Raw genomic sequence first — 16,421 nt, forward strand, 5'->3', positions numbered from 1 at the left:
AGTTGATTATGGGTTAAGGTGATCATTAGAATCTGAACTTAATTTCGATCCGGACTAATTTAATACTGGTTTAGGAGCAAGTCGTCCTAGGTTCGTATCATTTGGTATCAGAGCCGTATTTTGTTTAGGTTTGATCTATCTTATTTTATTTGCTTTAGTTTTTTATTTTTCTACAATTTTTACATTAGGTTAAAGTTTAAAAAGAATAGCCGAATTAGGTTTCCATTTTGCTAGCCGAATCTTTGCTTTCTAGTTTGTTGGTTGGTTTTGCATATTAGTTCTTTGTAATTTGGTGTGTTGTTGATTTGCTTTTGCTAGTTTTAATTTTAATTAGTCGCACTTATAAATTTCAAAAAAGAAAAAAGAAGAAGAGAATTTCATAAAACATATTGCAAATCCTAAATTTGTGCAATTTGTTTTTGCTTGAAAGTTAGAATCAGGTTTGATAAGTTGTTTGGCATTGGAGTTGTGATTTTTGTGGTAATTGTGCTACTGGAGTTTGTGTTGATATTATTGTGACTTATGATTTAAAAAAAAAAGTCAAAGATTTAACCAAAAAAAAAAAAAAGAGGGCCGGTTTGAAGATAAAAAAAATTGAGTTTGTTTAATTGTGGGAAATTCAATTGTGATATTTGAAGTTGCTGCTATTCAATATTGGTTGCTGGAAAATTGGAATATTTTGTATTAATTGATTTGATTAAAATTGGTTTAAGGAGTTGATACAAAGACTCCAATTACGAAAACTACAACCAACAACTATCTGATACTTTATTCGAATTGAGTTCTTGTTAATTGATTGATTATTTTTCTAAATTTTATCCTTGAATTTATGACCTCTTAATATTTTGATTTATTCCTTTGTTGAATCCGAAAATTGCATTATTAAATTTCCTTGTTTTGGGATAGCAAAGTCGAGATTAGATTTTATCATTCACTCGGAATTTGGTTGCTACTTGTTTATGTTATATTGAGAGATTTAATTAGGACATACTTGTGATATAATTGCTGCTTTAAGTGTATTTTATTAAAACTTTAAGATAATTTTTAAGTTGAAAAAGGCAAGAGAGACCTTGTTTAAGTGAAACACATGAGGGAGTGAATTTGATGAGATTTTCTTGTATTATTTCACTAACATGACAGATTCAAGAATAAGAAGAGAAGGTGACTCAATAAAAGAACTTGGAGAGGATTCCATGGGATGCAAAGGAGAATTTACGGCATTAGGAAGTACATCGGCACCTAGGGATATGCAAGCAATGATGGAGCAATTGCAAGGGATGAATGCTCGATTTGATCAATTTGATCAAAGGTTGGAAGGTTTAAGAACTTAGAAGGAAGACCGAACCCTAGGATGGAACCACAAGGTGGACGTGGTCGAGGTAGAGGAGACCATTGACATTTTAGGGAGGAATCGAAGAAGTAGACTTTAGAGATAATTTTGAGAAGAAGCACGAAGATATTTTTGCACTCCAAGGAAGGCAAACCCATGGTAGACAAACTCGAGAAGAAGATGATGATCTTAGAAGTATTAAGGTCAATATACCACCATTCTTAGGAAAAATGATCCTGAGGCTTACTTGGAATGGAAAAAACAAATGGAGATGATCTTTGATTATCATAACTATTAGGAGGCTAAAAAGGTTAAGTTGGCTTTAGAATATGGACATTATGTATTGCAATAGTGGAATAATGAGCAAAGTACCCAAAGAAGAATTGGTGATGAATTAATAACCACTTGGAGACAAATGAAAGGAGCCATGAGGAAAAGGTTTGTTCCAGGCCATCACCATAGAATGTTGCATCAAAGATTACAAGCTTTGTCTCAAGGAAGTAGAACCGTGGAGGACTATTACAAGGAGATGGAGATGCTTATGATGAGATTGAGCATGAATGAGGACCGTGAGGCAACAATGGCTAGGTTTCTTGGAGGATTAAGCCAAGAGATTGCCAACCATGTGGAATTATAACAATATGTGGAGTTGAAAGAGATGCTGCATGTGGCCATCAAAATTGAGAACCAACTCAAGAGGAGGGGTAGTAGCTCACAATTTGAAGGAGTTTCAAGCAGTGAGAGGACAAGTTCAACTAGTTGGAGAGGCAATCTTGCATTTAAACCAAGACTAAAGGTGAGGCAAGATGAGGGAAGCTCCAATCGGCCAATGAGGGACAACCAAGCAGAATCTACACAAACACCAAAACCAAATGGTAAGTCTGAGCCTAAACCATCTAGAATTTGCGATATTGTATGTTCTAAGTGTTAAGGCTGAGGACATATTGTCAATTAATGCCCAAATAGAAGAATTATGGTGCTGAAGGACAATGGAAATTTGAGTCCGATAGTGATGAAGCTGAAGCCAAAATTGAGCATGAAGAGATGGAATCCGAAGATGAAGAATATGACGAACTCGTACTCAAAAAACTTCAAGGTCCAAACTAAGCTTTGTGGCACAAAGAGTGTTCGCCGGGTACAAAGATGAAGATTAAGTGCAAAGGCAAAACATTTTCCATACTCGTTGTGGTATCCAAGGTAATATTTGTAGTATGAATATTGATAGTAGAAGTTGTGCCAATGTTATTAGTACTGTTATGGTGGAAAAGTTAGGTTTAACAACAATCAAACATCCCAAACCATATAGACTTCAATGACTTAATGATAGTAGTGAGATGAAGGTAAATAAACAAGCCAAGGTAAAGTTTAGTATTGATAACTATAAGGATGTGGTTTTATATGATATTGTACCTATGCATGCGAGATAAATTTTGTTAGATAGACCATGGCAATTTGATAAGAATACTATGCATTATGGTCAAGAAAATTCCATTGTGTTCTGATTTAAAGGTAAGAAAATTAAGCTTGAGCCTTTAACACCAACAGAGGTGTTTATAGATCAAATGCAAATGCAACAAAGGAGGGAGGCCGACCAGCTAAGGGATAAATCCATTATGTCACATATGGCTTCAACAAGCAAACAAGATAGCAAAAGTTAAGCTACACCACCAAGATGAGTTTTCTAAACCCAACAATAAGAAGTAAAAGAAAGACAAACCAGAGAGTGATAAAAGGAAAATCGAAAATGAGAAAGAAAAGAAAAAGAAAATTTTTTATCTCAACCAATGTGAGATTAAAAATGCCTTTTTAAGTAATAAACCTATGCTGGTCATGACGTATAAAGATGCTTATTTAAATCCTCTAGCTAACCTAAAGAACTTGCATTGGCGAGTTCTTCTCTTTTGCAGGAATTTGATGATGTCTTTTCAAAGAAGATTCCTAGTGGTTTACCACCTATTCGAGAGATTAAACATTAAATAGATTTTATTCCTGGAGCATCAATTCCTAATAGGCCTGATATAGAAGTAATCCCAGGGAGATAAAGGAACTATAAAGACAGATAAGCAAATTGCTTAAAAAGGTTACATTAAAGAAAGCATGAGTCCATGTGTTGTACCTGTGCGTTTAATGCCTAAAAAAGATGGTTCATGGTGTATATGTGTATATTTTAAGGCTATTAATAATATAACAATTAAGTATAGACATCCTATTCCTAAATTAGTGATACGCTTGATGAACTATATAGAACATGCATGTTTTCAAAAATTGACCTAAGGAGTAGATATCATCAAATTAGAATGAATGATGGAGATGAGTGGAAAACCGCATTTAAGACAAAGTATGGTTTATATGAGTGATTACTCATGTCGTTTGGGCTAACTAATGCACCTAACACTTTCATGAGACTAATAAACCATGTCATACATCCATTCATTGGAAAATTTATGGCTATTTACTTTGATGATATTCTTGTATATGGTAGAAACTTAGATGATCATGTAGGACATCTTAGGTTAGTTTTAGAAATACTTAGGAAAGAAAGATTGTTTGGTAATCCTAAAAAGTGTGATTTTTATAAAGATAATCTTGTATTTATAGGATTTGTTGTGAATGCTGCAGGAATTAAGGTTAACCAATCCGAGTGATACAAACCTAAGTCGACTTGCTCCTAAATCTCATATTATACTAGCCTGATTCGAAATTAAGTTCAGATTCTAATGGTTATCTTGATCACTAATCAACTTGTGATTAGAAACCTTGGTATATAATGAAGATGCCACAATAGGTTATGGGTTAATTATTGATAAGTTAAACTAAAATACTCAATCACTATTTGGTGTTTGAGATGTTCAAAGAGAACAAAGAGAATTCTTCTCACAATAATTTTTGAATCAATATTGTAAGCTGCCTTTCATTGAAAAAATAAGCCCTTAAATAGGTTAAAGTCACAAAAGAAATAAACCCTAAAACTACTAGGTAAAAATCGGCCAATGAAGTTAGAATGATAATGTGGCCGAAATTCACTGAATGATAATGTGGCCGAAATTCACTAACTTTCCTAATCTAATTTCTATTAATTGATTCCTTAATTTGAAATAGAAATTAATTAATTTACAATCAAAATAATAAAATATCAATATTCCTAAATTGATTGGTCCTGCAAATAATTAAATAAAAAAAAATAAAAGACTATTTCCTAAAACAAAAGCCAAATTTCAGAGTTGGAAAGTAGTTGACTAGTTTTCCAAATAACCTGTCTTTGTCCAATCACCAGCTAATTTAGACTCCAAATTAGATCAAATCTGCCATGTAGGATGCCAAATAGGATTAAAACTGGTTCCCATACGTTGCCATGGATTGGAATAGGCAAAGTTTGCTTGGATTACGAGAAACCACCTTCCCAGCGCCAAAACAAGGAAAACCGGCCAAAATTGAAATGTGTGGGAAAATGTGGCATTTAAACAGTTTTGCTTCTACTTTGGCATGATTCCATGATCTCTTAGTGAGCTTAATCACATTCACAAGTTAACAAATCGATATTTTGCTACTCGGAGTCCATAAATGCACCAAAACAGCTTTCCAAGTCCATTTCTGCCTTCACAACTTGAATACTTAGCATGGGCCTAGAATCTTCGGGTATAATCATGCCTTCTTGGGATTTAATCACACCTTGTATGAAGCTAACCAGATTGTCTTTAAACCTTTTATCTTGTGTCCTAGTAATTGGCCTCGTCTTCAGTGCACAGCATTAACACCCCAATGGGTTGTAGGGTGTGCTGGTATAGGCGAATTCTCATCACCAAGAGTGGCCAAAACCTACCACTATCACCCATGTAAGAAGTTTTCATGGTTTGGCTGGCTTTTACAAGAAATTTTTCAAGGATTTCAGTACTATTGCAGTACCATTGATCGAAATTGTCAAGAATAATATGGGATTCCAATGGGGAGAAGCATAAGAGAAGTCTTTTAACTTATTGAAAGAAAAATTAATTGATACTCCTTTATTGGTTTTACCAAATTTTTCTAAGACTTTTGAAATTGAATGTGATGATTCAGGTATAGGTATTGGAGTTGTGTTGATGCAAGAATGAGGACTTTAGTGAAAAGTTGAATGGGGCAGCATTGAAGTATCCAACCTATGACAAAGAGATGTACGCTTTAGTTCAAGCTTTGGAGACATGGCAACATTACTTGATGTCAAAGGAATTTATGATTCACACGGATCATGAATCTTTAAAGTATATCAAAGGCTAGGGAAAGCTTAACCGAAGGCGTGGAAGGTGGATTGGATTCATTGAGACTTTTTCTTATGTCATCCGCTACAAAAAAAGTAAAGAAAATGTGGTAGCCGATGTTTTATCCCAAAGATATTTTTTGTTTTCAACCTTAAATGCTAGATTGCTTGGTTTTGAACAATTAAAAGAAATTTATAAGCATGATAGTGACTTTGGTGAAATATATAGAAATTGTGCTAAGCATGGATATGGCAAATTCTATATATTTGAGGGGTATTTGTTTCAAGGAAATCAACTTTGTGTGTCTTGTCGTAGCATTAGGGAATTGTTAGTTAGGGAAGGTCACAGTGGGGCTTAATGGGATATTTGGTATAGCAAAAACTTTGTCTATATTGAAAGAACATTTCTATTGGTGGAATATGAGGAAAGATGTAGAGAGAATTTGTGATAGGTGTGTCACATGTAGGAAGTCAAAATCAAAGTTAAGTCACATGGTTTGTATATGCCATTATCTATTCCTTGCCATCCCTGGATTTATTTATTTATGGATTTTATACTTGGTTTACCTAGGTTTAGGACGGGAAAAGATTCAATTTTTGTGGTTGTTGATAGATTTTCTAAGATGACACATTTCATTGCGTGTAACAAAACTGATGATGCATCTCATATAGCTAACTTGTTTTTTAAGGAAGTGGTGAGACTTCATGGTATGCCTAAGGTTATTGTTTCAGATAGGGATGTTAAGTTCTTTAGTTACTTTTGGAAACTATTATGGGGTAAGTTAGGAACTAAACTTTTATTTTCTACTACATGTCATCCATGAACTGATGGGTAACTGAAGTAGTGAATAAAACTTTGTCTGCATTGTTAAGAGCATTAATTTATAGAAATTTGAGAACTTAGGAGGAATGTTTGATACATGTTGAATTTGCTTATAATAGAACCATACATTCTGCTACTAAATATTCACCATTTGAAATTGTTTATTGTCTTAATCCTATAACTCCATTAGATTTAACACATTTGCCTTTAAATAAACATGCTAATCTAGATGGAAAATAAAAAGTTGAATTTGTTAAGCAGATTCATGAGAAGATAAAGCAAACATTGAAAGGCGAACTGAGCAATATGCAAAAGTTGCTAACCAAGGCCGGGTTAAGGTAGTATTTGAACCAGGGAATTCAGTTTAGTTGCACTTAAGGAAGGAAAGGTTTCTTGACCAACAGAAGTCAAAGTTTATGCCTCAAGGAGATGGACCTTTTCAAGTTTTGGAGAAGGTCGATGAAAACGCCTACAAGCTTGATTTGCCAGTGGATATAACGTGAGTGCTACTTTTAATGTTGCTGATTTAACTCTTTTTTCTGCAGGTGATAACTTCAAATTGAGGATAAAACACTTTCAAGAGGAGGGGAATGATGAGAACATGCTTGTACCCATGCAAACAACAACTTGCTGGGATGCTGATCTTGTGCAATTGAAGACCGGATAAATTACAAGAATACAAGCGAAGAGATTTAAGTACAATCTTGTTAGCTTCATTCAAAGAGTAATTAAATCTCAAGAAGGCATATTAATATCAGAAGATTCAAAGCCCGTACTAGGCATCCAAGTTGTGAAGGTTGAAATAGACCTAGGAAGCTATTTTGGTACATTTGAGGACTCCAGGTAGTAAGGAACGAGTTTGTTGAGGGAATGTGGTTGAGCTCATTAAGAGGCAATGGAATCATGCAAAGGTAAAAAGCAAGGATTCCAAACACATCATTTGCGCACACACTTCAACTTTGGCGGAATTATGCATTATTGGCATTGGGAAGGAGTTATCCTGTAATCCAAGCAAGCTTTAATCATTCCAATCAATAGTAACGTGTGGAGACCAGTTCTAATCCTATTAGGCATCCTAGATGGCATATCGGATATGATTTCGAACCTAAACTAGCTGGTGATTAGAAAAAAAATAGCTTATTTGGAAAACTAGTCAACTACTTTCCAAATCTGAAATTTGAATTGTAAATTAGGAGATAGTCTTTTGTTTTTGTTTTTATTTAATTATTTACGGGACAAATTTATTTAGGAAAATTTTTGTTTAATATTTTTTATTGTAAATTAATTAATTCCTTTTTCAAAATTAAGGAATTAATTAATACAAATTAGATCAAGAAAGTAAGTAAAATTCAGCCACACCATTATTCTAAACCTTATTGGCCGATTTTACCTATTGACTTTAAGGTTTTATCTTTGTCACTTAAACCTATTTAAAAGCTTATTTTCTTAATAATATTCAGATCACTATTCATATAAAAAATTACTTGTGAGAAATATTTCTCTTTATTTTTTTAGAATACATAGAACTCCATTAGAGAACTAGTGTTCTAGTTTGACTTATCAATAGGACATTTCATAACCTATTGTGACATCTTCAATATACTAAGGTTTCTGTTCGCAAGTTGATTAGGGATCAAGATGACTATTAGAATCTGAATTTAATTTCGATCCGAGCTAATTTAATACAGATTTAAGAACAAGTCGACCTAGGTTCGTATCAGGACATGAATCGCCTAGATTGTGTTTTCGACCAAGAGTCCGCCAAGTGTATTAAGGAGATGTTCTGGGCTAAAAATGACATAAGGACAAGCTAATTTGGATAGGAACTAAGTCTAGTTCCTTTAGTGTGAAATCGGCTTATAGATTGGAAGAGGGAGGTGGAGAAAGTGCTGAAAGATGATGGAAGCACTTGTGGAGAAGCCACATTCATAAGAAAACCAAATTCTTCCTTTGGAAACTTGCCAACCCAGGACTTCCTCTGCTCCAGAAGGGTTATCTTGGATAGTGAAGATTGTACCCATGGTTGTCAATGTACCAAGAACGAAGTTCACGTATTCTTCCAATGTGAGGTGGCGAAGAGAATCTGGTTCGCTAGCTAGCAGGGCATTAGATGGGATGTGTCAGGCTAAAGTGATCTCTTCACTTTTCTTAATTATATTGCCAACCTAGTGGGTGTCTCCCAGTTCAGTCTAAAGATAAAGAAAATTTATTTGCTTTCAGTGCCATTACCCCTGAACATCTATGATGGGTTAGAAATAAAGTGGTCCACGATGGAAAAAACATGAGGCTTGACCTATCACCGGAGATTGTAATGGGAAGATTCAGAGAGTTAAATGAGGCTCAAATTTGTGAGGGAAAGGACAAAACTCCACAACCAGTCTCTAATGACATAGATTCTATTAACTGGAGCTACCCCTCGTCGGGTACTATTAAACTAAACTCGAATGCGGTTATGAGAAGCACAGGGAGTCACCTGGTCATGATAGCTCGAAATGATAGAGGAAAGGTTCTTCATATACACACATTCAAATCAGATGTTTCCTTTCCTAAAGTAGCCGAGTTGGAAGCCATGTAGCTGGCTTACAAGTTCGAATGGCTTAATGTACAGATTGAATCAGATGCCCTCTTAGTCATCCAAGCTTTAAACAAGAGAGACATGAGCCTACTTCATTGGGTTCCTACCTTTTCTTTAAAAACATCTCCTTATACATCTTTAATTTTGTAAACTGCTCTTTTGTATGGACCTCTAGAAAAGCAAATAATTTGACCCATATTATATGTTAATTGGCAACAAACCAAGATATATATATGGGTGTATAGATTCAAATTGGCTTACTTCCTTTTTTGATGTCTTTATGATTCAAAAGAGTATATTTGAAGAAGACTTCTGAATCTAGGCTATGTGTCCTTAACCTTTCCTTGTAATTTCAATAAATTTTCAATTTTAAACAAAAAATAATAATAATAATAATAAATTAATTAAATAATAATAAATAAATTATGGTAGAATTTCAAATATGCCTAAATGATGCGTTCCATAATTTGAAAAGGCATGTATATGAATTATAGGATCAAGTGATTTCATTTGTACGACCATCGTACACGAACGTTGAAAATGTGGACGGAAGTGAATTTATGAATTTAGGGACAGCGGCATGTCGTCAGAACATCAGAAAACAGCCTCTAGTGAAAAGGGCATCATCGTCACAAAGCTTTTAATTTGATTTTTGTTATGGTAATTTTAAAAATATAAGCCCCTTTTAACACCAAAATAATAATAATAATAATAATAATAATATTTTTGGTTTAATAATTAAAAAAGGAAAAGAAAATAAAAGAGAGAGAGAGAGAGAAACAAAGCGGTTGCCATAGAGAAACCAGTTTCTCTTTCAATCTCTCTCTCTTCTCAGTGGTGCTTTGGGTGGAGCTTTACGCAATCCCATTATACCCGCCACCTAACCATCCAAAAGATTCTTCTTCTTCTTCTTCTTCCCTCTATAATTCCTCCTCCATGTTTTGCAGTCCTTAAAATTCTCCTTAATTTCCTCTTCTGCTCCTGTGCTGCAAACCAGTTTCACGCCTAAACCAAAAATATATTTACATATTTATATATATATATATATATATATTTGCCTCTGTGACGTTAGCTTTCCTTCATTGCTTCTACTATATTTTCTTATTCTTTCTTTCCTTCGTTCCCGAGAGATACAGGAAAAAGGGGGAAAAGAAGGAAAGAAGGAGAAAATATAAAAAAAAATCCCTCCCATGCCATCCGGATCCACGTCGTTTATTGGAAACGAAACAGAGTGTTCTTTCTTAAGTTAGGGTTTTTTTTGGGGGGTAATCTGTTTGGTTCGCTAGAAAATTCGCAAATAGAATTTTTTTTTTTCTTTTTTGTTTTTTTGGAACATGGGTAATATGGGAAGTAGCAGTATGATCGGCCGACGGAGACACGGAAGCCGCCGGAGCCATCCTCCACCGCCGCCTCCAGTTCCGCCGCAGCCGGAAATTTCGGCTAACCAATATGTATTCGCGGCAGCTGCACCGTATCCTTCACAGTATCCGAATCCCAACGCGCCCCAGTACTACCAATACCCGGGTTATTATCCCCCACCGCCGGCCATGCCGGTCCCTTTGCCGGCTCCATATGATCACCACCACCGTGGGGCTCATCCACACATGGACGCTGTGACCCATGCGAATTGGGTCGGTGGAAGGTATCCCTTGGGGCCGATCATGCCTCCGGCCGGCCCTTATGTGGAGCATCAGAAAGCGGTTACTATAAGAAATGATGTTAACCTGAAGAAGGAGACTCTCAGGATTGAACCAGACGAGGAAAATCCCGGAAGCTTCCTTGTTGCGTTCACTTTTGATGCCACGGTTCCGGGGAGGTAAGCTACTTTTCTTTTGCGTTTTGCTCAATTTTACTTTTGAGATTTTGTCTTGTGTATGTTATATGGGTTTGCTAAATGGTCAGTGATTAATATGCCCCTTATGGGATTAACTTAGAATAAACAAAAATGCAATATGCTTTGTGTAATTTTATTGGTGGCAAATATGAATTGAGGAATGGAGAAATGGAGTTGGGTGTTTAAGATCTCGTCAAGTTGGTGGCATCTGTATAAAAGTATTCTTGAAGTAAGGATTCTGCAACTTAATTTTGGAATTGCAAATTGAGAAATCTTGTGTAAATTGGTACTTTATCAGAAAGTACTCTAAGATTACTGTCAGTTGTGGGATAGAATACCTTCTGGAGAGTGAAACCCCTTTCTGTTTTAGCAATGGCTGAAGCTTCATCAAGTATACTACTTGAATCTTGGACAGCATGGCTGCTTTCTCTGTTGGCATACCATTGTTACATTGTCGGCATTATCCATGTTTAAGTCGTCTTGGCATGCTAAGTAATGAGGGCAGATGGCTGAAAAATGATTGCGAGCCTATAGGGTGAGGAGATGATCCACATGGTGGAATATTTATAATTCATGTCTAGAATAGAGTTCAGAACCATCATTACCATGTGCTCGTTTATGAATGAGCACCCTTTTAAGACTGACACTTTCAATATACAAAGATTGATGATTATTCCGTTCTATATTAACATTGATACTATAGTAGTATATTTTATTAAACTTAGAGATGCATTGCCATGAGTGATCTTTAAGACCTTTAGGACATGCTTGTTTAGTAGGTTTCCAGGTTGAATGTGATGTTGGAGTAGGACATGTATGCATGAATGAATTTTGTATATAACTTCATTCTGTAACGAACATGGGGACTTTAAAATGATATACGTGTTCTATTCCTATTTTGTGATTTCGAGAATAATATTCATTGTCTTAATAGTATCTGTTTGTTAGATTAACAGTTCTATTTACTTTTCATTCGAAGATTTGTTTCTGGCAAACTATTATTTAACATGCCAAAAAAAATTTTAACTGCTCAAAGTTCAAATGGTCAAATATTTTCTTCGGCAGAGAATAAAGTAGCAAGTATCTTTTTCAAAAAGTCTGTTATTTTTATTCTATTTTATTTTATGTTTTTTATATTTAGGTGCATTAATGTCATTGTAATTTAGGTGCTTTCTATTTCTCCTACTAATATGACTTTTAATTGGTAAACTCTTGTGCATAATTTATCTCTATATCTTTTTCCCTTATAGTTATGATAACTTTTTCAACTTGTGGTCTGTCATTATCTTTTTTGTTTGATGTTTTGAATGGCATAATGTGGGGTACCATTGCTGGTGATATGTTGATAATCATCCATATACTTTTCTCTTTAGAAAAGCAGTATTGTTTGTAATAAGCAGTTCTTTGCAATTCAGTTTCTATGTCATTTTCTGATATTCAAATTTGTCTGGTCTTAACTTGTTATTTTGTTATTTGAAACAGCGTTACTCTTATTTTCTTTGCCAAAGAAGGTGAAGGCTGTAACCTGACACCAATGAAGGAAAATCTTCTTCCACCTGTGACCGTAAATTTCCAGCAAGGTCTGGGCCAGAAGTTCCAGCAGCCCTCTGGAACTGGATTTGATCTCTCGATGTTTGAGGAGACTGACTTTCTGAAAGTGGGTGACATGGATGTTTATCCTCTAGCTGTGAAGGCAGAGTCATCCCCAGTTGTCCAGAATGGATCAGAGGGAAACCCAGGAACTGGAACATTTAACTCCCAGATAACTCAGGCAGTGTTTGAAAAGGAGAAGGGCGAATTCCATGTGAGGGTTGTGAAGCAGATACTTTGGGTAAATGGGATAAGGTATGAGTTGCAGGCGATCTTTGGCATTGGGAACTCAGTTGAGGGTGATTTAGATGCTAATGATCCAGGAAAAGAATGTGTCATTTGCTTATCGGAACCACGGGACACAGCTGTTCTTCCTTGCCGGCACATGGTAATCACTTTTTCCTTTTGTATCATTTGGAATTCAGAATTAGATGATTGCAGGTGGAGTTAGCCCTGCTTGTAATGTTGGAAGAAGTTGTTGATTTGCAAGGGCTAATTTTTTCGCATATAAACGTTGCAATCAATTGCCAAGTATAGCACTTCATATCACATGTAACACTTTCTTTTATGGCAATCCTATCCATGCTGTTGTATGCCCATTGGCTGGATTTTGCAGTTGGGATCAGGTTTTGAGTGTGTAACTTGAATTGTCTAGTACCTTTTTTTGTGTTATTCAATTGTGTTAAGCTCAGATTCTTGCGGCCTCATGGATTTCTCGGCCAACCAATGCCTATTTTTCTCAGCCTGACTGTGTGTTAAACTAGTTTACTGCTGACATATTTTAACTTTGCTCTTTTCTTGGTGCAGTGCATGTGCAGTGGGTGTGCCAAGCTCTTGCGATTTCAGACTAACAGATGCCCAATTTGCCGACAACCAGTTGAGAGACTTTTGGAAATAAAGGTCAGCAACAGCCCTTAGGAATGAAGAGAAGGCCTTCTGTCGATAGAATTTTGTATATAGCCCTACTGTCCTACTTTGCACTGTTTCTTCTTATTCTTTCCTTATTTTATGTTCTGGGTTTTTTCTTTTTTCTTTTTTTTTTCTCCTCCTTTTTTTGCTTTTTTGCAATTTGGTCATGTTTTTTACACTTGTTGGTTTTTCCAATAATTAAAAAGGAATTATAAATCATATTCAGTTTGAAATGGATAGAGATAATGTTCTTCAACGCACAACTAATATATGGTCCAATGCTTTCTTTGATTGCATGCGTTTGTGGCTGTGCTAATTCCTTGGTTTGTATTTTTAGAGCTTTAGTTTGTTTTAGGATTTTACCAAATCTAAATTCAGGTGGTCCTTTGGCATTCGTTTATTTCATATGTTTTTCCCATAGTATGGTTCTGTTGAGCATGACTTCTGGAATTTTTGTTTATGGCTTTTAAAGCTAAAAAGCTGCTTCTTATAATGTTCCGATAGTTTTTTAAAGAGCTTCAAGCTTCCACAAAGCAGGGTCTAATCAAAGCAAATAAAATAAAGTGTAGTTTTGAGGAAATTCTTCACAAGAAGCAAAAGTTTGTTTCAAATACGTCTATATATGATAAACTTCCCTGTTCCTTAGTAGTGTTTTGTTTAATTCTAATGAAAAGAGCAAAGCAGATTGGATTTAAGTGTAATCATTACGTGTTAAGCTTCTAAAGCTGAAAACCCGTGTTTACATGATGTCAAGGTTGAATTCGGCCTGAATTATAGCAATCTTAATTAATTTTCTCAAATGAACAGGCATTTGATAGAAAGTCTCATCCACATTAAGCAATTACAAGGAAATCTTAAATCCTTCAATCACAAAGTGCGTCTGGTCTTTTTCACGCGTCCAAAGAACATGCCTTGCGCAACGTGGTCGTAATGCGGACGTTACCCACCTAACGATGGCTCCACAGCATATTAATTTCTTCAGAGTCCAGGAAAGATCTAGATAAAGGTGATTCAACCAATAAACTTTACCTATAAAATAAAATAATAAAATAATAAATAATTAAATAAATAACGAAGAAGAAGAAGAAGAAAGTGATGCTACCTTCACAAAGTTATAAACTGATTGCAAAATAATTTAATCTTAAAGGCATTTTCTACACCAATTAGTAAACAGTTTGGTGCCTGCAATATTATATATCAAAAATGGTAACAAATAAAATTATAAACATAATGATAACCTTTTGTTTTTACGTTTTGCTTTTGTTTTTGCTTTTTCTTTTTATTTAAATATTTTGCAAGGTTAAAATTTGGTAATCTGATTGATAATTTAATTGGGTGACAAATTTGTTTACTTATTTATTTTTGGGTGAAAAATGAGTAACAATGTTATGTAATGTAACCTAAATACATCATTTATTTAGGAGATAACTTACATAGCCAGTGCCAAGATTGTAAAAATATGTACTGACAAAAATATTAAAAATATAATTTTATAAAAATAACGATGATGTTAAAAATTTCAAAACACTTATGGAACATGTTAATATTTTACATAGAACATAGTTTTTTGCATATTAAATATTTAATATAGCAAAATAAAATTAAAAATATAATAATTAGAATAAAAATGATAATAAAATAACTTATAAATATTAAAAAATTATAGTATATAAATTAAATACAATGTTTTTTAGTTTCAAAATATAGTAAATTTGATAAAAAGAAAATTAAGATACATAAAATTCTTAAATATATTTTATATAATATTATAATTATCAAAAACAACTCTTTAGTTGTTCAAATTAATAACCATATTCATATATTTGTGAATTATAATAATATGCATTCCAGCCTATTATGTTGAAGTAATTTTTTATGTAATTCTTTATGTGCCAAAAATATCTTTATCTATTAATTCAACTATTTATCTAAATAGAGAGTAGTGTGGATTTAATAATTAATCCAAAGAATAGTATTGGATTTTATTTGAAGCATGGAATAATTAGAGATACTACGTAGAGTATAATTATTGTAAGGATTATGATATATATAGTTAGAATCTCTATATTTTTATAATGAAAACTAACTTATATATTTAAGTTCATTGTATTAAAAAAGTTAAAAAGATAATCTTTCTTAGATTGGCTCATCATTTGATTTTCATGACACCTTGAACCAATAGCTCCGAAATCAATTCTTGTTGGAAAACATTAAAATTATACTCAATTGTATTAAGCGTTCACAACTACTCAACAGACTACTCGATTGCAAAGTAAAAAAAAAAAAAGACTTTCAATATTCTTTCACTTCAAACTATGTTTTTTACTCTTTTCTTCATTATTCTTTCAAAATTCTCTCATCATACTTAACTTTATTTCTTTTCAAGGTGATGAAACCTGAAACATGCTAGAATAATGAGAATTTTTAATTAATGATTTAAAAACTATAATTTCCACTTACAAAAACTAATAATACCGATATATTCCAATGATAATCGATTTTTGTTTTTTACATTTTTGACAAAATTTGTACAAAAAACTCAGTTTCTGTCGACGACTTTCAATGTCATTAATATATTTCAATATCTCCATGGACAATTTGAATAGATATATCTTCCACCTGCCTATCGATGTCAAGTCTATGAAGTATGAAAATTCCAATAATGCCAAAATGTTGACAATTTTTACATCCATGGTTAGCACCATAATGCATTTCTTTTATTTATATGGGAAATAATTTTCTGCTTTTGATTCATTCCATCACTATCTAACGGCCCCACCTTCTATCCATCAAAACAACGCAAGAGAAAAATATATATAAGTATATATATATATATATATATTCAGTCCGTCTATGGTGCGGACGGTTCTCATGTGGACTACAGTATTGGTGACGATTTTTCATAGTATTGGTGACAATTTTCTAAAAAACCATCATTAATACTATGAAAAATCGTCACTAATACTACGGTATTCATGCGGATCGTCCTCACCATAGAATTTCCGTATATCTATAAATACAGATAAAAGCAAGAGAAAAAGAAATGTATTATTATTTTTTCTGAGCACATCGAATCAGTTAACGTTTTTACTCGGGGGGTGGTAAACATATTTCTTTGATAGCACA

General features: G+C 33.9%; 1 protein-coding gene across 1 annotated transcript; it reads left to right on the forward strand.

Moving 5' to 3' along the window:
- The first annotated feature begins 9,728 nt into the window (after positions 1-9,728).
- Positions 9,729-13,514, forward strand: LOC107433116 (probable E3 ubiquitin-protein ligase LOG2). Its single transcript, XM_016044368.4, has 3 exons — positions 9,729-10,778; positions 12,279-12,774; positions 13,194-13,514. The coding sequence occupies exons 1-3, from the start codon at positions 10,297-10,299 to the stop codon at positions 13,302-13,304; spliced, it is 1,089 nt and encodes a 362-aa protein (XP_015899854.1). The 5' UTR covers positions 9,729-10,296; the 3' UTR covers positions 13,305-13,514.
- The last annotated feature ends 2,907 nt before the right edge of the window (positions 13,515-16,421 follow it).

The sequence above is a fragment of the Ziziphus jujuba genome, chromosome 11 (assembly GCF_031755915.1).
Source record: "Ziziphus jujuba cultivar Dongzao chromosome 11, ASM3175591v1".
In the NCBI taxonomy this organism is placed as follows: domain Eukaryota; kingdom Viridiplantae; phylum Streptophyta; class Magnoliopsida; order Rosales; family Rhamnaceae; genus Ziziphus; species Ziziphus jujuba.

What these genes read in the sequence shown, in the direction of transcription:
- LOC107433116 (XM_016044368.4), top strand. Translation starts at nt 10,297, where the DNA reads ATGGGTAATATGGGAAGTAGCAGTATGATCGGCCGACGGAGACACGGA. An exon ending in GATGCCACGGTTCCGGGGAG is followed by an intron (nt 10,779 to 12,278) that starts GTAAGCTACTTT and finishes TATTTGAAACAG; the next exon opens with CGTTACTCTTATTTTCTTTG. An exon ending in TTCTTCCTTGCCGGCACATG is followed by an intron (nt 12,775 to 13,193) that starts GTAATCACTTTT and finishes TTCTTGGTGCAG; the next exon opens with TGCATGTGCAGTGGGTGTGC.